The sequence below is a fragment of the Nansenia antarctica genome (genome assembly GCF_963989245.1).
Source record: "Nansenia antarctica genome assembly, chromosome: 10".
In the NCBI taxonomy this organism is placed as follows: domain Eukaryota; kingdom Metazoa; phylum Chordata; class Actinopteri; order Argentiniformes; family Microstomatidae; genus Nansenia; species Nansenia antarctica.
In genome coordinates, this window is record NC_137680.1 from 11668831 (window position 1) to 11692067 (window position 23237).

At 47.4% G+C, this 23237-nt stretch overlaps 1 protein-coding gene across 1 annotated transcript; it reads right to left on the minus strand.

Annotated features, from left to right (window-relative positions):
• Window positions 1-12954: 12954 nt before the first annotated feature.
• On the minus strand, window positions 12955-22969 carry kif17 (kinesin family member 17; the record flags this gene model as incomplete). The annotated part of the gene is made up of 14 exons (XM_080540967.1): window positions 12955-13163; window positions 13714-13834; window positions 13941-14011; window positions 14413-14671; window positions 14943-15171; window positions 15453-15577; window positions 15684-15784; window positions 15988-16156; window positions 16802-16896; window positions 17472-17924; window positions 18032-18221; window positions 18530-18631; window positions 19220-19366; window positions 22742-22969. 14 exons carry the CDS (start codon window positions 22967-22969, stop codon window positions 12955-12957), a joined length of 2499 nt encoding a protein of 832 aa, XP_080397093.1.
• Window positions 22970-23237: the final 268 nt, after the last annotated feature.

Consider the following 23237-nt stretch of genomic DNA (forward strand, 5'->3'; position numbering starts at 1 on the left):
ACCTTAATGCTATTCAAGTGCAAGAAGATGACATTTGTCTTCGCCGTTTAAGATACACACATTCATCTGCTGTGGCGGTAAGCGCAGAGCAGTAGAATGACGTCACTGGCCAATAGGGACGTGCGTTACTTCTTTCTGCTGTCGGTCCCGCCCTAACTGGACTCGGAACTTTTTTTTGCAAATCTATGTTTTTGCTTACAAAGTGGATTTTTTTTCTCACAAAATATTTATTTGCTTTTGATTTAATTAGGCTCAAGATAAACTCCATATATCTGAGACCAAACCGGTCTACTTAACTACTTAACTGAGTAGAATCTGCATCTGGCTAGCTGACAATAAACTATCAATACACCTAGGTAAAACTGAAACCATCCTATACGGATCCCCATCTAAACTCAGAAAGGCTGAAAATTTTAAAATAAAAGTGGGTAACATTAATATCACAAGAAAAGAGGATATTACATACCTGGGCTCCATCTTAGAGGCAAATCTTTCCGGAGATAAAATGGCAGCAAAAGTAATCAAAAAAGTGAACCATAGAACTAGATTCTTGTACAGGATATCCTCACTTGTCAGTAAAAACACACTGAGGACCCTATCAGGAGCTCTCATTCAATGTCACTTCGACTATGCCGTAACATCATGGTACTATAGAACCACAAAGGCCCATAAAACAAGACTCCAGACAGCCCAAAATAAACTGGTTAGGCTTCTGCTAGGCCTCAACCCTAGGACACATCTAACCGCTGCTCATTTTTTGAGCCTTGATTGGCTACGAGTAGTTGACAGAGTGCAGCAGCTTGCACTGGGCCTGGTCTTCAAGATACGCTACACCACAAAGACACCCAAGTACCTGTCAACATACTTCCAAAAAGTGAACAACGTCCACACATACAACACCAGAGGAAGCTCCACGAACCACGTTCAACCGCGTTGCACCACAAACAAGGGGTTAAACTCGTTTGCAAACTATGCAGTAAAAATGTGGAACGCCCTTCCTATAATCTTAAAGGAGTGCAAAACACTGCCCACCTTCAAAACCACTCTCAAAAAACATTTACAGGAGGCTGCAATCCGTAACTGGACCCTCTAAATCAAAAATCAGATTAAAAGACCCGAACTACCCACTGTACATACTTTGTGTTTTGTCCCCCGCCCCCACCTGTGGTGTATGTCCCCACCTGTCCTACCCGCTGTACATACCTTATGTTTTGTTGTATTGTTCTTCCCATGATGGATGTGTGTTTATCTTGTAGATAGTAATAGTTATTTGTCTGTATTATCTTGTAGATAGTACTAGCTTTTTTGTCTGTCTTACATGTAACGATGAATTGAGAATCAAGGACCCCAATTGAAATAAGCCAGTGGCTTTCTTGGGTTTTTATCCTGTTAGTTGACCTTGTATGTAATATGTACTTTCATGTACCTACTTCTGCAAATCTTCTAATAAAGTTTTCAATCAATCAATCAAGAGAATAATGTCCACTATGCAGTGAAATCGGCGAAAAGTAGCTTCAATGACAGCTTCACATGTAGACCACTAGATGGCAGCGCACACCATATTGGAGTCTGTATCGTTGTATGTAACGTCTGGGTCAAGACGACCATACGAATTATAGAAATAAACAAAGATGTAATTGATAAAAGGTGCTGTATAAAGTTTATTATTATTATTGTAAATCCTAGAATTCAAAAACAAACATATAACAGAACACTCAAGAACACCAACAGAAAATGAAGACAAGTTATTGTCAAATCAAAACTTTACAAACCATTTCAATTCAACTTTATTCGCCATGTGCAATGCACTAGGAACATGACTTGGTATTCTACCATGCTCTACCATGCTGAACAGCAAGACGACAACACAACAATACTCAAGACAAAATATACAGTACCAATATGAATGAATAAATATACTGTACAACTTAGTGCAAGAACATGTTGTTACGGTCTCCTCCCTCCACTGCTGTCTTGTTCTGATTGTGTTGCAGGATGGCAGTGGGGAGAGGAGGCCTGATTGGCTGATGTAGCACACCTGTGGCTATTTAGGTGTGCATTGGGAATCAGTCTCTCTCTCTCTCTCTCTCCATACAGGTTATCCTTTGTTTTACTCATTTGTTAGTGGCAACCTTTTGATCCTTTGTTTACACCTTACAACATTCCACATTACAGATCACTCACCCACACAACTGATAAACTGACTATCACATCTCATTTCTTCATTATTTATAGTCTTTAGTTGTTAATAAAATAATAATTTACCTTTACCCTCGACTTGTCTCCCTATTTTGTCACTTACTCTGAGCCGGGTGCAAGGTGCAATGATCAGGAGTTATTGAGGAGGGCTGTGGCTTTGGGGAAAAAACTGTTCAAGTGTCGTGATGTTTTTGACCTGGTGGCCCTGTACGCTGTCCAGAAGGGAGTAGTTCAAACAAGCTGTGAGCTGGATGTGAGGGGACAGCCACAATCTTGCGTGCTCTCTTCAGTGATCTGGAGCTATGGAGGTCTGTGATGGGAGGCAGGGGGCAGCCGATGATCCGCTCAGCTGTCCGTACGACTCTTTGTAGTTTGGCCTTGGATCGGGCAGACGCAGAGTCGTACCAGACAGTGATGGAAGATGTTAGGATGCTCTCTGACGGCCCTGTAGAACTGGACCAGGATGTGACGACTGATGTGGAGTCTCTTCAGCTGACGGAGGAAGAACAAGCGCTGCTGGCCTTTTTTAACTAAATGGGTGATGTTGTTATCCCATTTTAGTTTGTTGGAGATGGTAGTGCCCAGAAACTGTTATTGTGATTGGGGAGTTATTGATGACCAGTGGAGAGTGAGTTGGAGCCTTTTCCGGAAGTCCATAATCACCTCCACTGTCTTGGTGTTGTTGAGTTCCAGGTTATTGGCTGCAGACGAGGACACCAGGCAGCCGACCTCCCTCCGGTAGGCGGTCTCGTCATTGTCAGTGATGAGGCCAACCATGGTGGTGTCATCTGCATATCTGATGGTCTTGACAGATGTGTCACCAGAGTCATTGGTGTACAGGGAGTAGAGCAGGGGGGAGAGCACACAGCCCTGAGGAGCACCGGTGTTAATTGTGCGGGGCTGAGACAGGTGAGGGCCCATCCTGACATCCTGCCTTCTGTTGGTGAGGAAGTCAGTGATCCACTGACAGATGAAGGGGTGGATATTCAGCTGTATTATGTACACTATTTAATTTTTCTAACAAACATATTCATTAAATATCATCTGTTCTATAAATTAACATAATTAATGACCTCCCTTTTCAATATGAAAAACCCCCCGTACATGTTCTAATCATATCACTATATTATGTACAAAAAGGTAGAAAGTATAAATACAACTTTAACATCTTAAACTTTAACAACTTAAACAACTTTAACTTTAACAACTTTAATAACTTTATCAACTTTAACCACTTAAACATCTTTAACAACTTTAACAACATTAACATCTTTAACATCTTTAACAACTTTAACATCTTTAACAACTTTAACATCTTTAAGTAAAATCTAAAGTTCCGGTCCTTCCCTCTTTTTAGGACACTTGTGTTGCTTTAGAGTTTGTGAGTGGCTGAAGCTCCTCCCACACTGGGAGCAGAGGAAAGGCTTCTCTCCAGTGTGAGTGCGCTGGTGTACAGACAGGTGTTCTGACCGGCTGAAGCTCTTACCACACTGGGAGCAGAGAAAAGGCTTCTCTCCAGTGTGAGTGAGCTCGTGTTTCTTTAGATTAACTGACTGGGTGAAGCTCCTCCCACACTGGGAGCAGAGAAAAGGCTTCTCTCCAGTGTGAGTGCGCTGGTGTCTCTTTAGACTACTTGGGTCACTGAAGCTCCTCCCACACTGGGAGCAGAGAAAAGGCTTCTCTCCAGTGTGAGTGAGCTGGTGTTTCTTTAGATTAACTGACTGGGTGAAGCTCCTCCCACACTGGGAGCAGAGAAAAGGTTGCTCTCCAGTGTGAGTACGCTGGTGTTTCTTTAGATTAACTGACTGGGTGAAGCTCCTCCCACACTGGGAGCAGAGAAAAGGCTGCTCTCCAGTGTGAGTGCGCTGGTGTATGATGAGATCCCTCTTTGAAGTGAAGCCCCTCCCACACAGATCACAGTGGTGAGGTCCAGGTTTGTCTGTGTGTCTCTGTTTGCGGTTGGGGGGCAGGGGGGTGTCTGAAGTGGTGGGGGGCGGTTGTGGGCCTCTGGAAGACGTCTCTGGTCTGATCACTCCTGTCCTCAGCAGTCTGACGTACTCCTCATGGTGGCATCTCTTCACGTGCTTGTGGAGGAACGTCTGGGAGGTGTAGGAGAACGGACACAGAGAGCAGGAGAACGCCTGGGACCCCCCGCTCACCTCTGAGAGAGAGAGAAAGACAGAGAGAGAGAAAAAGAGAGAGAAAGATAGAAAGAGAGAAAAAAAGAGAGAGAAAGAGAGAAAGAGAGAGAGAGAAAGAGAAAGAGAGAGAGAGATAACATGGAGATCAGATCATAACATGCACACACCACACACACACACACACACACACACACACACTCAGATGAGACACAAACACTCAGACACAGAGGCACTATAAAAACACAGCATCACAAGCTGACAGTATCTGTTACCCGAGGTTGATGGTTGAGGGTCTTCCTGCTGGGAGCCCCCTGCCCCCCCTCCACTGGTGCTGGGGGTCTCTCCAGCCTGCCTCTGAGCAGGGAGGCCGTCCCAGAGGAAGGCCAGCTCCTCTGCAGTCGCTTCCTCCTCTAGGCATGGCTGGGGGTGTTCCCTCGCCTCTCCAGTCTGCTGGGACCCCCCTGTCCTCCCTCCACTGGTGCTGGGGGTCTCTCCAGCCTGCCTCTGAGCAGGGATGCCGTCCCAGAGGAAGGCCAGCTCCTCTGCAGTCGCTTCCTCCTCTAGGCATGGCTGGGGGTGTTCCCTCGCCTCTCCAGTCTGCTGGGACCCCCCTGTTCTCCCTCCACTGGTGCTGGGGGTCTCTCCAGCCTGCCTCTGAGCAGGGGAAGGCCAGCTCCTCTGCAGTCGCTTCTTCCTCCAGGCATGGCTGCGGGGGTTCCCTCACCACACTAGACCCCACCTCCTCCACACTGGGGGGGGCCTGAGGACCAGAGGGGGGGGGCTGTGGGGGCAGAAGACATGATGAGCCAGATCTCACAGTCACCTGTATCTCACCCCCCCCCCCCCCCCCCCCACCATGATGAGGTGTATGAATCACTCTGCTCACCTGTATCTCACCCCCCCCCACCATGATGAGCTGTATGAATCACTCTGCTCACCTGTACTGTCGGTGCAGCAGGTGAGTCTGGCTGAGGGGCTCCCTGAGACGCAGCTGGTCTCCCTGCTGGTCTCCCGGCTGGAGGGGGGAAGCTCCGGGGTGCTGGGGGAACCAATCACAGAGACGTTATAAATGTTACACATCCCTACAATCAATCAATCAATCAGCACATGTTATACACAAATGCAACACAATGTGCTTCATTGGAACACCAACTCTCTCCTCCTCTCCTCCTCCCACCAGCAGGATGACCAGTGTGGGAGTTGGACAGACTGCTTCTGACACCCTCCTCTCCTCCTCCTCCTCTCCTCCTCCTCCTCCTCTCCTCCTCCTCCTCCTCTCCTCCAGCTCTACCTGGGGGGCGTCTCTCCAGGGCCGGCGTCCACTCCTCCTCCTCCTCAGAGTCTCTGGGTGCAGGAGGGGGGGGCATATGGCCCCTGCGCCGCTGCATAAATGCAGGTACGGTGGAGGGCACCCCTGCGACACACACACACACACACAAAATATTATATGACAGAGTGCACCAGTTTGGCTTGCACTGTGGCTATGAGGAGACTGAGAACTAGATTATGAATGAATGAATGAATGAATGAATGAATGAATGAATGAATGAATGAATGGTCTTTATTGTCATTGATATAGTACAGGTACCAAACAACGAAATTTGGGAGGGGGGGCTCCCCTGGTGCTAGGAAAAAAACTAAAAACAAGAAGGGAAAAGAGCTGGTTTACATAAATAAAGGCTATGTACACTATCCACTATACTATACTATACAAATAAAACACTGTGCTGTACTCTATGCTATGCTATACCTATTCTAAAATCTCTGAACCTTATGTACCCGAGGGTTGTCATATTGCACATAGTGTTATTGCACATTCATTTAAAGTGTCGCAGTTTGCAGGTTTGAAATGTTCACAGTTGTGTTTCAGTATTGCACTTGATTTCAATCTAGTAGCTGCCATCAAATTGTCTAGATTGTCCAGGGCCTAGAACCTAGGTCTTTGCTGTGTTCAGGGCCTGAATGGCCCTGGGGTAGAAGCTGAGCTTCAGTCTGTTTGTCCTTGCGAACATGGTCCTGAACCGCCTGTCCGAGGGCAGCCGAGCAAAGTGTTCGTTCCCAGGGTGGGATGGGTCTCTGGAGATCTTGGAGGCCTTCCTGAGGCAGCGTGTGTTGTACAGCTCTTCCAGAGAGGGGAGGGGGGCGCCGGTGATCTTCTGGGCCGATCTCACGACTCTCTGTAGCGCATTCCTCTCTGCGGCTGTGCAGCTGGAGAACCACACGCAGATGCAGTAGGTGAGGATGCTCTCCACTGCGCAGTGGTAGAAGGTCACAAGCATCTCCTGTCCGATGTGGTTTTTCCTGAGGACTCTCAGGAAGTAGAGCCGCTGTTGTGCCTTCTTGATGATGGCTGCTGTGTTGATCTTCCAGGACAGGTCATCCTGTATGTGCACCCCCAGGAATCGGAGGGTTGAGACTCTCTCCACACTCCCTCCATCGACGAGCAGGGGCTGGACCTCAGATTTTTTCCTCCTGAAGTCCACGATGATTTCCTGGGTCTTTGACTGGTTCAGCAGCAGGTTGTTAACCTTGCACAGCTTGCCCAGCTGCTCCACCTCATCCCTGTACGCCGCCTCGTCCCCCCCCAAGATGCAGCCCACCACGGTGGTGTCGTCTGCAAACTTTACGATGGAGTTGCTGGGGTGGACGGGGGTGAAGTCGTAGGTGTAGAGGTTGTAGAGGATGGGGCTTAGCACGCAGCCCTGGGGGGACCCAGTGCTGAGTCTGAGGGCTGTGGAGGTGTGGGAGCCCACCCGCACCCTCTGGGGGCGGTCGGACAGGAAGTCCTTGATCCATGCACATATAGAGTGTGATAGTCCCAGGTCTAGTAGTTTGGTCACTAGCCTGTCTGGAAGGATGGTGTTGAAGGCAGAGCTGAAGTCCACAAAGAGCAGTCTCGCGTAGCTGTTTCCCCTCTCCAGGTGGGATAGAGTGGAGTGGAGAGTCGTCGCGATGGCGTCCTCTGTGGACCTGTGGGCTCTGTAGGCGAACTGGTATGGATCCAGGTTGGGCGGGAGGCGTGTGACTATGTGGGCCCGGACTAGTTTCTCGAAGCACTTCATGATGATTGGTGTGAGTGCCACCGGGCAGTAGTCGTTTAGGCAGCTCACCGTGCTTTTCTTCGGGACTGGGATGATAGTTGAGGTTTTCAGGCAGGGTGGGATGGTGGCCTGGGACAGGGACTGGTTGAAGATGTTGGTGAAAACCCCGGCCAGCTGGTCGGCGCAGTCCCTCAGCACCCGTCCCAGGACGCCATCCGGCCCTGAGGCTTTCCTGGGGTCCACCGCCTTCAGCACGCGTCTCACTTCATGCTCTGTGAGGGTGAGGCTGCTGAGAGCTGGAGAGAGTGGTGTTTGTGTTGTGGTTACCTCCGTTCGCCCCTCGTCGAACCGGGCGTAGAAGGAGTTCAGCTTTTCCGCCAGCAGGGGGTCGTCCTCCGCGGCTGTGAGCCTGTTGGCTCTGAAGTTTGTCATGTGCTGAACCCCCTGCCACACCCGCCTGGAGTCGTTGCTCAGGAAGCATTCCTCAATCTTCTCTCTGTGGTCTGCCTTGGCCTCCCGGATGCCACGCTTTAGGTTAGCCCTGGTGGTGCTGTACAGCAGTGTGTCCTTCGCTGAGAAGGCGTTGTCCCTCTCCTTGAGCAGTTTTTGGACCTTCACAGTCATCCATGGCTTCGTGTTGGGGTAGACCCGTACACGTTTGTCCACGGTGGCTGAGTTGGTGCAGTTCACTATGTGGTTCAGAACCGACGACGTGAACTGTTCCAGGTCCTCATGCTCATATTCCTGCCATGAGGTGTCATTCAGGCAGATCTGCAGTGGAGCGGACCCTGCTGGCCAGGTTCTGACAGTCTTAGTGGTGATGGGAGCACTTTTCCTCATGGGAGTGTAGGCTGGGATCAGGAGGATTGACACGTGGTCAGACACTATTGCACTATTAATGTACTTGATAATAATGTACTTGATAATACTTAATAATTACACTATTAATGTACTTGATAATAAAAACATTTGTAGAAAATAAATAATTATAAATAAATGAATGATATATATATCTTCATGCCATCCACACAGCCCTGTATAATATATATATATATATATATATATATATATATATATATATATATATATATATATATATATATATCCATGCCATCCACACAGCCCTGTCTCCCCAGCAGCAGTCACCTAGAGCCCGCAGGGCCAGGTGGTTCCGCTTCATGCTCTTGTAGCGGACCTTCTCCCCTTCTGCCAGGCGGGCCCACTCCACCACGGAGAAATGTCTCCGCACGTCTTGAAACACGTCCTGCTAGCGGGGAGAAGGTGTGTCAGCCTCCAGCATAGGTGTGTGTCCTCAACACTTCTCATGCATAACTACTACTAGTGCAGCGTAAACTAACATTCTACCTGACATAACCCTGTAGCTGCCCTGTAGCCCTCTAACCCTGTAGCTGGCTGACCTGCCTTGTAGCTAGCGACCACTCACCTCTGAACTCATGTTAACGTTCGGCTCCGTCGCTCTGTTGCTCTTCCACTGTTCTGTGTTAGAAAAGTACATGACATCACATTTTAGACATGTAGCAGACGCCTTTATCCACAACTTACAACAAGTAGCCTACATTTGTTTAAGTAAGTGAATCATCTATACATCAGTCGTCATGAGAAAAAATAATTCATGCTAGGACCTGGCTAAACTACTAGTTGTAATTTATATTAGGCGTTATTTGTGTTTTTACCAGCAGTTTACCGTTGGTAGCTATGTAGTAGATACATTAGCTAGTAGTTAGCTGTGTGCTGTCAACCGTCGACAAGCATATTACCCTGTTTAATACATAATAATGTATAATAACTATAGCATATTAGCCTGTTTAAGACATAATAATGTATTAAGAACTATAGCATATTAGCCTGTTTAAGACATAATAATGTATTAAGAACTATAGCATATTAGCCTGTTTAAGACATAATAATAATATTAACCTTTTCTCCTTGCGTCTCTGCTTCTCTCGTTGGTCTCCGCTGTCTCGAGGCTTTCTGAGGTAAACTTCTCGACGTTCTGAAGCGGCCCGTGTCACGAGACCACTTCTCTTTGGCGCCGAAAGCAGAACGCGAAGAGTCAATGGCTGCGTTCGTAAATTCGCTCTGAGAGCGCCGGTAATGCCAGTAATAACCTCTTCACCGTTCCAAATCAATTCACCCAACATTGAAACAGAGCTCAACATCCACATGACTGTCAAAGTTACTAGTCAACTCTAGCTAGCCAGTTCGTAGTTTTTGAGAAATGTAGCTAAGGATGACAACAACAACAACAACAACAACAACAACAACAACAACAACAACAAATTCGGTAAGATTGTTAGAGAATCAGACTATATTTCTAATCAAAAGCCGCTGGATACAAGACAAACATGTAGCTATTATATTTTTAGATAGAAAACAAGTTGAATTGAACAGAAAACCTACCGCGAAGACGATCAGATGTCAATAATGATGAAGATCTGTCAAGTGTCTCCTTAAATTTACCACAGGAATAAATCCTCCAATGAGTGGAGACTTGCGGGTAGACCAATAGGAAGTCAAGATGCCTTAGATACAGGTGACACGTCCATTAAAAGGATTACTATTGGTCAGAGCCGTGGAAATGGCAAGAAAGAGAGCTTGTAAATAGCCGAAAATCACTGGAGATAGGGATTAGAACGGCGCCGCTGAAAGTGTTAGTGAGTAGCAACGGTAACATTGAAATTACATTCTTAAAACAATAAGTACATAGAAAACAAGTACACAGAGCTAAAACTATAATACATATGGACATGTATGTTGACACATGTAAGACAATATCTTCCAAAAATGTATTTTTAATGGTGATTAAGTAGCGCAACCCTGGCAAAACCCCGTTTTCGCACGTTCTACGACCAGTGGGTGGACTCCCTAGACTAGAGAATGGCATTAGAATAGAATGAATGGCATTGGACAACAGCACGGTTTGTGCTTTACTGTCGTGTAAAATCAATCAACCACACTGGTCCAGCCAGTTTGAATTGTCTCACTTACCAGTAGCCTTTCAAAATCATAATTGAGGCATAATATGAAATGTGTAAGTGATTTATAAATTAAAATGTGTAAGCGATGTGTATCTCAACAACAGCTCTTTGCTTTTACCCATCATTAGATGTTTGGGGGGAAAAAAAGAACCGGCGACCTTGAGATGACATGGCTGACGCCTTAAAATTGGCTATGGATAACACACAATAAAGTAGCTTTAAGAAGACAGTTCACGGTCAATAAATATCAAAAAGTGTGGTTGATCTGGCTTTATTGTTATGGATCAAGGGTCGGACACATACAGGTCCAGATCAAGGTTCTGACATACAGGTCGCACTCGAGTTCATAGTGCCGTCTCGTACCTGCGACCTTAAAATAGGCCAGAACCGCTATTGTTCTCGGACGTAACCACAAGACCACCGAGAAGCTAACGGAATTATGACGGCGGTTAGGATATTTAAACCTTTCGAACGTTAAATTATTTTTGGATAATAATTGTGGTAACCTAACTTATGAATAATGGGAATGCCATCCAGGATTCAAGTTAACCATTTATTGTAGAACGGTAAGTAACAACGTGGTACTCTGGTCACTTGCTAGCTTAATCTGGGACCCCAGCTATTCAACAGGTAACTCAGCCCAATGCATCTGGTGGTCCCCTACTGGCGTGGGGTGGTACTACAGGTAGTCTAACCAGGATATCACATTCCTCCCCCTTAAGCTGAACCTACCACGGGACCTGAGACACAACATAAACAATAAACAATATAATTATTCTTCACTTGAAAACTAGGAAGGTGGGTAGACTGTCACCTTCCCAGCAAGCTCCCAGAGCGCATTCTTGCTCTTTCTTGAGGGAGCTCACTATTATTATTATACAAAGTCTTTCAGATGAGCAGGAGTCTGTTTTGTCCTCATGGAGCGACGTAGTGACATTTTCATGTTTTGCAACAATCTGGTTGCGAAGGTCTTAAGTAAGAAAAAAAATCTAAATACTACCTGTGGAAAGTTAACTTTACATTTTCATCATTAAAACCAGTTTAGATGTTATACGTTTTTTGTAAAATGCTAAAATGAATGTGTGCATTCAACTTATTGGACTGTAATTGACTTACATAGCACTAGGCTATATTTACAGACTATCTTTACAGCTTTTGCTTATATTTTCAAGGGAAAACATTATTTTTATTTATATTTTGCAATTTCCGACATTTTGTAACTGTAACATCTTATCTGGATTTCATCCATAGAACAAGGAACCCAGCTACCTCTATGGGACAACCAAGCTTTTACACAAAATAAATTGTTTGACAGATGGTTCTGCAGTGTGGACCTGCAGGTACTCCTGGAGAAGGAGAAGGAGAAGGTCCATAGTGTCGGAACTGTGAGACAGAACCGTCTTGCAGGCTTCACATTTATGGATGATCGTGCCATGAAGGCAAAAGGACGGGGAACACACCAAGAGAAGATGACCACTCACGATTGTGTGAACCTATGGAGAAGATGACCACTCAGTATGGTGTGAACCTATGGAGAAGATGACCACTCAGGATGGTGTGAACCTATGGGCCGTCAAGTGGTTTGACAACCGTCCTGTGACCCTCCTGAGCACATTTGTTGCAGCAAACCCCACCACAGAAGTGCAAAGGAGGGACAAAAGGAGGTGTCTCATGCCCCAACGTTGTGTCGGTGTACAACAAGAGCATGGGGGGGGGGTGGATCTTCTGGATTCTTTGATAGCCCTTTACCGCACCAAGATCAGGTCCAAGAACTGGTGCCATCTCATCGTCCTCCATATGCTGGACCTGACCCCGGTAGAGGCATGGCTTCTCTAACGAAGAGACTGCCAGCCCCAGATGCCAGAAGACGCCCAACTCCCCTGTTGGACTTCAAGATCCAAGTGGCTTCCTGCTTGTGCATGGAGAACAAGGTGATCAACAATAGAAAGGGGAGACCTGCTTCTTGGACTTTTCCAAGGGGTGAAATGAAGAATGACCCAATGAAATGAAGGAAAAGAATGACTAAATGAAATGAAATTAATTGAAATGAGTACATGAAATGGAATGAAAAGAATAACTAAGTGAAATGAATAATACTGAATGAGAATGATTACATGAAATTAAATGGGAAATACATTTGTTTTTGATCAAAAGAAATTCCCAGAGTCTTAGTACAGGTGTCTACGATGTTATTATTACCATACATTCCAAATAACAATTGAAATTATATTAATTTAACTATGTACATATTGCATTACACATTTCACAAAGTATAAGTTGGATTTGTTTAGTCTTGTTTTCAATAAAAGGATGTTTTAAGAGAACATTTTGACTTGATGGTACTCTCCACGAATGCACATTGATGCCATGTAGCAACAATTTACCAACTACCCCCCTTTAAACATTTAGTTTTTAAAAAATCAAATATTTTTATTATTTAAGCAATTTTAAATAATAAAAACACATACATTTAAAAAAATCATGTTTAAGTAATAATCCATGGGTCAAAAAAAATGGCAGGTGGGTAGGGGGGGTGAGAGGTCACAGCAGAGCGCCCTTCTGGCCCAGTCCTCCTCAGTTCCCTTCATAGGAGATGTGCGTCTTGCTTTTCTTCCTCTTCACCTTGCCGTTGGTCGGGGGGAGGACACCCAGGGACTCCAGGCGGAACGGGCGGGGGAGGAGGGACTCTGTGCTGAGGGAGGGGCCGATGAGGGAGAGGCCGATGGTGGAGGCGCTGGAGGTCAGGTGGGGCGTCCCGTTCCCGGCGGGGGCAGCGTGGACCGCTGCAGAGGAGGAGACGAGATCAGTGGGATAACAGCAGGAAAGGGTGAATAACAACATACAGTACCAGTCAAATGTTTGGACACACTTCCCCATTCTCCCCAACTTTTGACTGGTACTGTACATTTAACATTTAAGTCATTCATGTCTATATGAGTAAATCTTTTCATCTCCAATAGACCAATTAGACTCCAACAGTCTAAATGATTTTTTACAAAAGCGGATGAAAGATTCACATCGTGTGGCATGCACTCGCTATAATTAACACGTTTATTTCTGTTCAGACCAAATGTATCGTGTTCATGTTCTCTGTTGTTGCAGAAAGGAACCTTCCCTTTTGAAAGCTTATAGATATTTTTTATATTTTAGTAACATAACCTTAGTCAGCAGTGAGTAAACAGAATATTGAGACCAGTGAAAAGGCACTATGGGCTGTAAGAGGGTGACATCGTTTATTTCTTTTTAAATATAAGCATCTTTAGAAGGCGTGCACTCCATCTTGTGGTCTGGGTTGGGCTGGGCTGTGGGGTCAGGGGTTGTTCCGGGTCTTACCCAGTCCCTTCATGGGCTCCCCGCCCAGCAGCTGATTGGCCCTCTTTGATTTGAAGTAGTTGGTGGCGATGTGCTCGCTGTTGCTACGGTTCAACATCTCCCTGTACCTGTCCGCTTCTTCCTGTACGAAACACAGCCATGAGTGAAGTCCAGATAGCATAAAGGTACATGTGTATATATTCTTCCAGTTAGTAGCAGAGATGATTGTGTGTGGGGAGAGAACACACCAGGTAGGACTCTGCTGTGTCCACCGCTGAGCTCCTGCGTGCCGAGAGTCTAGGTGCCGAAGGACCCACGGCTGAGAGAGAGAGAAAGAGGGAGGAAAAGAAAAGAGGGGACGAAACAGAGGATGAGCATTCCAACCATAATTCACTGGCGACCAGGGTGAGGGGTCAATGCCATGTCAACAGAAGAAGTAAACTGAAAGTCCAATTGCAATTCTAAACTCCCTCTATGCTTTTCAGTGTTTTGAGTTGAAATTGGAATTTAGTTTCACTTGACCAGAATTGACCAATTAATCAATGGAATTAACCGCAGCCATGCTTGCTACAACAGTGCATCTCATCTCAACATAGCATGTCCATCATAGGAATCCAGTCCCTGAAACGGTAACATTCCGTCTAGCTTCACGGCAGCACATGTTCTCAACAATATCACTGTTCCTCTCCTCCTCCCATCCTGCCACCCCCACCCTCTCACCTGACGGCAAGGCCGTCTTCTGCACCACCACCTCAGGCAGCCTCCAGGTGGCGGTGTCCTCGTCCCAGCTGGCCTCCTTGCGTAGGCGGTCCAGGTTGCTGTAGTTACAGTCTCTGCGCACTAGGGGAGCCATGCGCTCTAGGAGGCTCTGCAGCAGCTGGCCCTCCCGCTCCTGCCTGCGCACCATGGCCAGGTAGTCGTTCCTCTCCAGCTCAAACTCCGTCTGCAGGTCCCGGATCTCCAGCTTAGCTGCCTTCAGCTGGGACATCACAATGTAGACAAGTTGGGCTTCAAATACAAACACTACGATTGAAAATGGACATTTAGGAGGACGTATGCCATCAGTTAATTCTTATAGTTAAGTCTCACATCATGTCAATAAATGTCATAGTTTAAATCGTGGTTGACAGAGTCAGTAAACGAAATAAACTCAAAAAAGTGAAATGTGCGTAGACTAGACTAGGTTAGATTCAGTGGATAAATCTGGCCTATGTCTTGGACTTCATTTCCCATAGTTCCCTGTGGCCCACCTTGCCACGGGTGTTCTCTAGAAGCTGACTCTTAGCGTGGACCTCTTCCTGGATGGAGTCATACACGTTCAGCAGCACGGTGTCACTCTCCTCCCCGCTCTCGGCCAGGGCTGCGATCAGCTGCTTCTTCCTCTGGTCGGCCAGAGTCTTCCTGTGTCTGTGTCTCTGCTGCAGCTCCTTGTTCCTCGCCTGCTCCCCCCCCACCACCTCCTGCTCCAGCTGCTGCAGCCTGGGCACCCCACAACACATCACTATAACACTAAACCAGAGACTGTGTGTGTGTGTGTGTGTGTGTGTGTGTGTGTGTGTGTGTGTGTGTGTGTGTCTGTCGCTGATTGTGTGTGTGTGTGTGTGTGTGTGTATGTGTGTGTGTGTGTGTAAGAGTGTGTGCGTGTATGTATGTGTTTATGTTTGGGCTTGTCTATCTGTGTGTGTGTGTGTGCACATACTGTATGTGGTTGTATGTGAATGTGTGTACAGATGCGTGTGTGTCTGTGTGTGGTCCCTCACCTCTCCAGGACATGTTTCTGGTCCAGCGGGCCTGGGGTGTTGATGGGAGAGGAGTCTGCCAGCCCGTCACCCTCACACCCTCTCTGGACACTGGACACCTGGCGGGCGGCCTGTGGCTGGCTCACCTACAGGTAAAGACGTCACAGCATACGTGGTTATGAACACTGCTCTACTCTGGCCGAACTACAGACCTGTGATCCACACGCACTGTTGACTTGAGGCACGTTGTACCTTGGCCAGCGTCGGTCCTGCACCAGCAACCTTATGTGGGACATCAGTGTTAGGACAAGATGCTTCCTCAATGGCTGCTTGGGTCACATGACTGGAGCTCTCTGACATAAGAGAATACGAAAACAAAGTTAGTATAACAGGTCTCCAGGAGAAGAGACTTGGAGGAGCAATATCTGTATACATTATATACATGTTTACACAAACACACAATCAAACATACAAGCACTATAGGTCAGATATTGGCTTTGGGTGTTCTTGGAACTGGTAGATAATTCCTGACAGACGAGGTCTACAGCGGTAGTACCAGTAGCAGTGGGGATAGAGTTCCTCCTGCTGGCTCTGGACTTCTCCAGACCGGACAGCTTGGTCTCATAGGAGCAGCGCAGCTCAGCGATGTCCTCTTGGAGTTTCGCCTTGGACTCCTGCTCTGCGCTGTACTCTGCCTGCAGCCTGGCCAGCTTCTCCTCATATTCCTGTGGGGACAGAGGGTCAACATCAGCTGATCTAATCCTCCTCTTCACCAGTCAAACAGTCATCCAAAGGGCTTCACACACATCTGGGCCGACCCAAACTATTGCTGTACTGACTCGGATGTTTTCCTTTCACGTTGTCCGCTCCAGCCCTTGTTGTTTCAGCAACTATGGTGGATGTGTAACCAAGGGGGGTATTTCATCAACATCGCTAAAGGACAATCTACGGTAGGCTTATTTTTATCAGCCTTGCGGGATTTATTTTCAAATCCAGCTTTATTTTGATACATCTCACGAGATTTATAAAAAGAATCCAGCCTTATTTTGATACATCTCACGAGATTTATAAAAAGAATATGTTTTTCACGTTTTTTTTTCTTCTGAGTGGGGCAGTCCCACTCACATTTTACATTTTATTGGACAGATACAATGAAGACAGACAGGAAAGTAAGGAGAAGAAAGGAGAGGGCATGTCAGCAGGGCATGGGCCGGATTCGAATCCATGCCGACATGGGCATATGTGTGCAGCCTGGATTTTCCTTTAGTGACGTTGATGGAATACCCCCCAGGTCAGCCCAGTACAGCTCAGCTCAGCTTAATTTGGCCATGTCGCGTGAATGACTGTTAACTGTTGAGCAACACGGCTACCTGTTTGATTTTCTCCTTCTCTGCTTCTGTAGTGCTGGACTGTGGCCTCGACTGTCCACCAGGAGGCACATCAGGCATTTGACAGGCTAATAACGCTGGTTATAATGAGACAAAAAGAACGAATTATAAAACAAAACAACATACCTGTAGATAAACAACGTGTACAGCTTTGATACTGTAGGAGCAGGGAAGTATTGTCACTGTCACCAGTGGTAGTGGGTGTGTCTGTCTGGAGGTGTGGGTGTGGGTGTGTCACCGGGGCAGAATGGTAGCCTAACGCATATCACGTGTGGCTATTTGGGATTGATGCAGATTGTTTGTTTGCACAGAGAGAGGGTGAGTTGACGGTGCCGATATTTCTGTTGACCACGCCACGCTAAGGCTATGAACCATCTAGTCCATGCAATAGCCTACCATCTATGCAGAGCAATGTTTTTATCGTAGTTAAATAAACACTCTTAAACTGCAGCTACGGACTCATGCTCGTTCCTTGGACTCAGCGTGTCGGACAGATCTCCCTGCACTAGCCCTCTCAGTGATGTAGCTGTTGTTTTGATAGTCGGCGCATTACAGATACCAAGAGTCAGCACTAGCCTAATACACCATTCTAAATTCTAGTGGCATAAGGTATATCTACGGTATATTTCGCCACGGCGTGGATGGCACTCACATGACAGGTTGGCAGTGCCTAGCTGGCCAGAGATGAGGGCCCGTAGCTGCCTGATCTCCTCCTGGTACTCCCTGAGCAGGGCATCCTTGGGGTCCTCGTTGATCCTGGGCCTGTTCTGAATGCTCTTGGCTCTGTTAGCGTAGCGCAGCGTGCTCAAGCTCTCCTCGTAGTTGTTGTCTGCGGGGGAGAGGCAGGCCACCATCAGGGTGCGGGTGTTCCCTCCCAGGGAGTCCTGGAGCATCCGCGTCAGCTTGGAGTCGCGGTAGGGGATGTGCTTGGAGCGGCCGTCCACCAGGGCTGAGATGACGTTGCCCAGGGCGGAGAGGGACAGGTTGATCTTGGTGGCCTCACGGAGACGCTCGCCGGTGGCACCCGTCTTGGACTGGCGCTCGCTGCCCGCCAGGTCCACCAGGTTGAGCTTCCCGGCCCGCAGGTGGTCCTCGCCGGCGGTGTCTGAGGGAAACACACACACACACACAGAGAGACACTCAGTGAATAATTGTCCTTGAATTGTTGGTGTGTGTGTGTGCGTGTGTGTGTGTGTGCATGTGCGTGTTCACCTGTACTGCAGATCTCCAGGTGGATGGTGAATATAGAGTGAGAACGTGAGGAGTCCTTGTTCATCAGTGTGTAGCCCACCGATCGGTTCCCCCAGCCCTGCTCCATAATGCGCTCACACTCACCCACACTGTGCACGATGTGCATGGAGAGGTCACGCACGTACACACCACGCTCTGGGTGCTCTTTCAGCTGTGTCACACACACAGACACACACACACACACACACACACACACACAGACTCACACATCAAAAAACCTGTCATCCTCTGCAGACACCATAACCTTTACCAACAAACACAATACTGTGTTCTCGAGTCACTAAGGCAACAACCATTGTAGCCCGAGACACAAACGTTATGAAAAGAGGGAACAGTTAAAACCCCTTTTCACAAAATACAAACACCACTGACGCCAGAGAAAGCTCATACTGATGATTATTTCTTTTTTTATTCAGGCTTATGCTGAACATTCCGAATGTAGTTGCCACGGTTCCTTACCTCCATTTTCTGTTTGGTGTCATTTCCCAAAAGGTCTCGTATTTCTTCATTGTAAATCTCTAGGTAGGAGGCCCTCACGAGGAACTTTGTGTTTTCGGCACACTATCTTACATGGAAGACAACAAACAGGTTGTGGAGGAAAGAACAGTGAGTCAGAGCCAGCTCTAGGAAGAAAAAAACTGTGTTGGTTATGAGGCCAGGACAATGTATTGGACGGGGTCAAAACATACAGTAAGCCAAAGTTGCAAAGATTCCCATACGGAAGGTCTTGCTTGTCTTAAACCAGATATTCCAACCATTGCATCACTGATCACTCTTTTTTCATGCCAAGTCAACCCTTGTAGGTTTCAGGAATGCAGTGTGGCACATACAGAATGAAAACTAAGCTTACATGCCTGAATACTCTCATATGAAGACCATGCTTACCTGAATACTCTCATATGAAGACCATGCTTACCTGAATACTCTCATATGAAGACCATGCTTACCTGAATACTCTCATCTGAAGACCATGCTTACCTGAATACTCACATCTGAAGACCATGCTTACCTGAATACTCACATCTGAAGACCATGCTTACATGCCTGAATACTCACATATGAAGACCATGCTTACATGCCTGAATACTCACATATGAAGACCAGGTCTATATACCTGAACACTCCCATATGAAGACCAGGTCTATATACCTGAATGCTCTCGAAGATATGCTCGAAGGCACGTGGGATGACCCCTCTCTGGGCAGCCGGTTCTGACACCCCCTGCATGGTGAACGACTTCCCACTCCCCGTCTGTCCATACGCAAAAATGGTTCCATTGTACCCCTCAGTCACACCCTGTATCAATAACATCCAATGGCTTTTAGAACAGACAGTCGACATCACAGCAATGTATTGATTGTATCTGTGTTTTGTACTGTGTGTATTGCCAGGTGTGTCCACCCTGTCTGAAGACCAACTGTCCCATGTAGTGGAGCAGATAAGCTCTGTATAAGAATTGTGCATTTCATGACTAAAGCATGACATTTTGTCCAGTGTTTCTATAGACTGTAAACTTCATTTTTAGACGTGGAGCCACTTCAGATTTGACCTCTGGTGTCAGGTAGACTCTAAATAAATGTCACACATTTTCAGGAGGAAAATATTTCTGCAAATCATTCTAGAATGTTATTGTGCAATCTAGAACTTCCATTAACTGCAATGTATAATGTCTGCTTGAGTGCATTATGACATCAAATGGAATATTTAGAATGTATGCAACATTCTTATAACATAGTACAGTTTTAAAATCAATTTTAGCAAGAATACTGATCTGTTTCTTGCATTATGTCTAGTACTTCCAACACAAAATAGAATACAAATATTTGGAAGAGCAACTTTTTAATAATGTGTCGTTGTCCACCTAGCAGTCTCCTAAACAAGAGCAAAGGTCAGTGCACTTAAGGGCAGCCTTTTTGCACTTGGAGCGCAGATTGCATCCTTTCTTGCATCCACAATGGATCAGTTCATAGCAGCTCAGTGAGGCCTCTGGTAGTGTGGTCCAAAGTGGCTGCCATTCCATTCCTTCTTGCACCCAATCTAGTTCATAACATTGACACATCAAAAACAGCCCTTTTGCCGTGACATTGTTCCACAATGCCGTGACCCGGATTCGAACCGGGGTTGCTGCGGCCACAACGCAGAGTACTAACCACTATACGATCACGGCGAGCTACCAGGACTGGTGGGAAGCAGGGGGCAGATAAGGTTGTTAGCTACCAGGGCTGGTGGGAGGCAGGGGGCAGATAAGGGTGTTAGCTACCAGGGCTGGGGGCTTATCTGCCCCCTGGTAGCTAACACCCTAATCTGCCCCCTGCCTCCCACCAGCCCTGGTAGCTAACACCCTTACCTGCCCCCTGCCTCCCACCAGCCCTGGTAGCTAACACCCTTATCCCCTGCAGCCCACATACTCACACGCCTCCCGCCCAACCTGGATCCATACCAGTTCGCCTACAGAGCCCACAGGTCCACAGAGGACGCCATCGCGACGACTCTCCACGCCACTCTATCCCACCTGGAGAGGGGAAACAGCTACGCGAGACTGCTCTTCGTGGACTTCAGCTCCGCCTTCAACACCATCCTTCCAGACAGGCTAGTGACCAAACTACTAGACCTGGGTCTATCACACTCTATATGTGCGTGGATCAAGGACTTCCTGACCGACCGCCCCCAGAGGGTGCGGGTGGGCCCCCACACCTCCACAGCCCTCAGCCTCAGCACTGGGTCCCCCCAGGGCTGCGTGCTAAGCCCCATCCTCTACAACCTCTACACCCACGACTTCACCCCCGTCCACCCCAGCAACTACATCGTAAAGTTTGCAGACGACACCACCGTGGTGGGATGTATCTCGGGGGGGGACGAGGCGGCGTACAGGGATGAGGTAGAGCAACTGAGCAAGCTGTGCAAGGTTAACAACCTGCTGCTGAACAAGTCAAAGACCAGGAATTCATCGTAGACTTCAGGAGGAAAAAGTCTGAGATCCAGCCCCTGCTCATCGACGGAGAGAGCGTGGAGAGAGTCTCAACCCTCCGATTCCTGGGACATCACATGCGGGATGACCTGACCTGGAAGGACAACACAAAAGGCACCATCAAGAGGGCACAACAGCGGCTATACACCCTGAGATGCCTCAGGAAAGAACACAACAAGCAGGAGATACTGGTGGCCTTCTACCGTGGCGCAGTGGAGAGCATCCTCACCTACGGCATCTGCAACTGGTTCTACAGCTGCACAACAGCGGAGAGAAATGCGCTACAGAGAGTCGTGAGAACAGCACAGAAGATCACCGGCGCCCCCCTCCCCTCTCTGGAAGAGCTGTACAACACACGCTGTCTCAGGAAGGCCTCCAAGATCTCCAGGGACCCGACCCACCCTGGGCACGTACACTTTATCAGGCTGCCCTCGAAAAGGAGGTACAGGACCCCGGCCGCTAAGACAAACAGACTGAAGAACTGCTTCTACCACAGGGCCGTCAAGGCCCTGAACACAGCAAAGACCTAAGTTCTGGGCCCAGGACAGTCTGGACGGATTGTATGGCAGCTAGTGCTGAGGCACAAACATGTACATTTCAAGCCTGCAAACTGTGACACTTTAAATAACGTGAAAAAATACTATTGTGCAATATGACAACCCTAGTTGACTATCTGTGCAGTATAGTACAGTGGATTGTGAACATAGCCTTTATTTATGTAAACCAGCTCCTTACCTTCTTGTGATTTTATTCTTTTTCTAAAAGTTTTTTTTTTTTCCCTTTCCTAACACCAGGGGAGCCACCCCTCCTAAATTTCGTTGTTTGGTACCTGTACTGTAGCAATGACAATAAAGCCCATTCATTCATTCATTCATCCCACCAGCCCTGGTAGCTAACACCCTTATCTGCCCCCTGCCTCCCACCAGCCCTGGTAGCTAACACCCTTATCTGCCCCCTGCCTCCCACCAGCCCTGGTAGCTAACACCCTTATCTGCCCCCTGCCTCCCACCAGCCCTGGTAGCTAAGACCCTTATCTGCCCCCTGCCTCCCACCAGCCCTAGTAGCTAAGACCCTTATCTGCCCCCTGCCTCCCACCAGCCCTGGTAGCTAAGACCCTTATCTGCCCCCTGCCTCCCACCAGCCCTGGTAGCTCGCCGTGATCGTATAGTGGTTAGTACTCTGCGTTGTGGCCGCAGCAACCCCGGTTCGAATCCGGGTCACGGCATTGTGGAACAATGTCACGGCATAAGGGCTGTTTTTGATGTGTCAATGACATGAACTAGATTGGGTGCAAGAAGGAAGAAGGAATGGAATGGCAGCCACTTTGGACCACACTACCAGAGGCCTCACAGTGCTGCTTGAAGATTACATTCAAATTATTGTAGAAAAGAAGCTTTAGGAATACAAGACCATTGGCTCACAATTGACCTTTGCAGTTGATTGACGGCAGCCTCTTATCTAAAGAGCTCTGAACTAAGGTCATTAGCAATGGGATATACTACGGTGACATACTAGGTGTACTGTAATGGTGACATGGTGTTTTGTTTCAGTTCTGTAGTTTGTGTGTGTGTGTGTGTGTGTGTGTGTGTGTGTGTGTGTGTGTGTGTGTGTGTGTGTGTGTGTGTGTGTGTGTGTGTGTGTGTGTGTAGCGGGTGTCTCAAAGACAGAGATGGTGCTGCTGTTTTAATATTAGGTTAGCCTACCTCAACCAACGGGTAGGCAACCTCGTTGTACATCTGCTCAGTGGTCTGGTCAATGAAGTACGTTCCGTCAAAGGTGAAATGTTTTGGTGGCTCGTTTACTCCTGGCTTCTGGATGAAACACTGACACCTACTCATATCTACTGACACGACAATCTTACAGCTCAGCGCTTTCTCCCTGTCATTCATGGGCCGACACCTGACCACCACCTTCACTGACTCTGATGCCATCTTTGGCACAGTTCGACCCAAGACCTCTGATTGTATTGTAGGCAAACTTTGACTACTGGAGCAGCAAGCAAGCAAGCAAGTCAACCAAGATCCAACTCACACTAGCTTTATATTATGACCTCTTGATTGGTCATCCACAATGACAACGTCATGCAATCACTAAAATAATACCCAGCATTTGTGTATCCATCTGAGAAACAAACAATCACATCTTTAACTAAAGTAAACAATGTTCCACAAAAGGCTCGCATCCATGGGCGCATGTCAG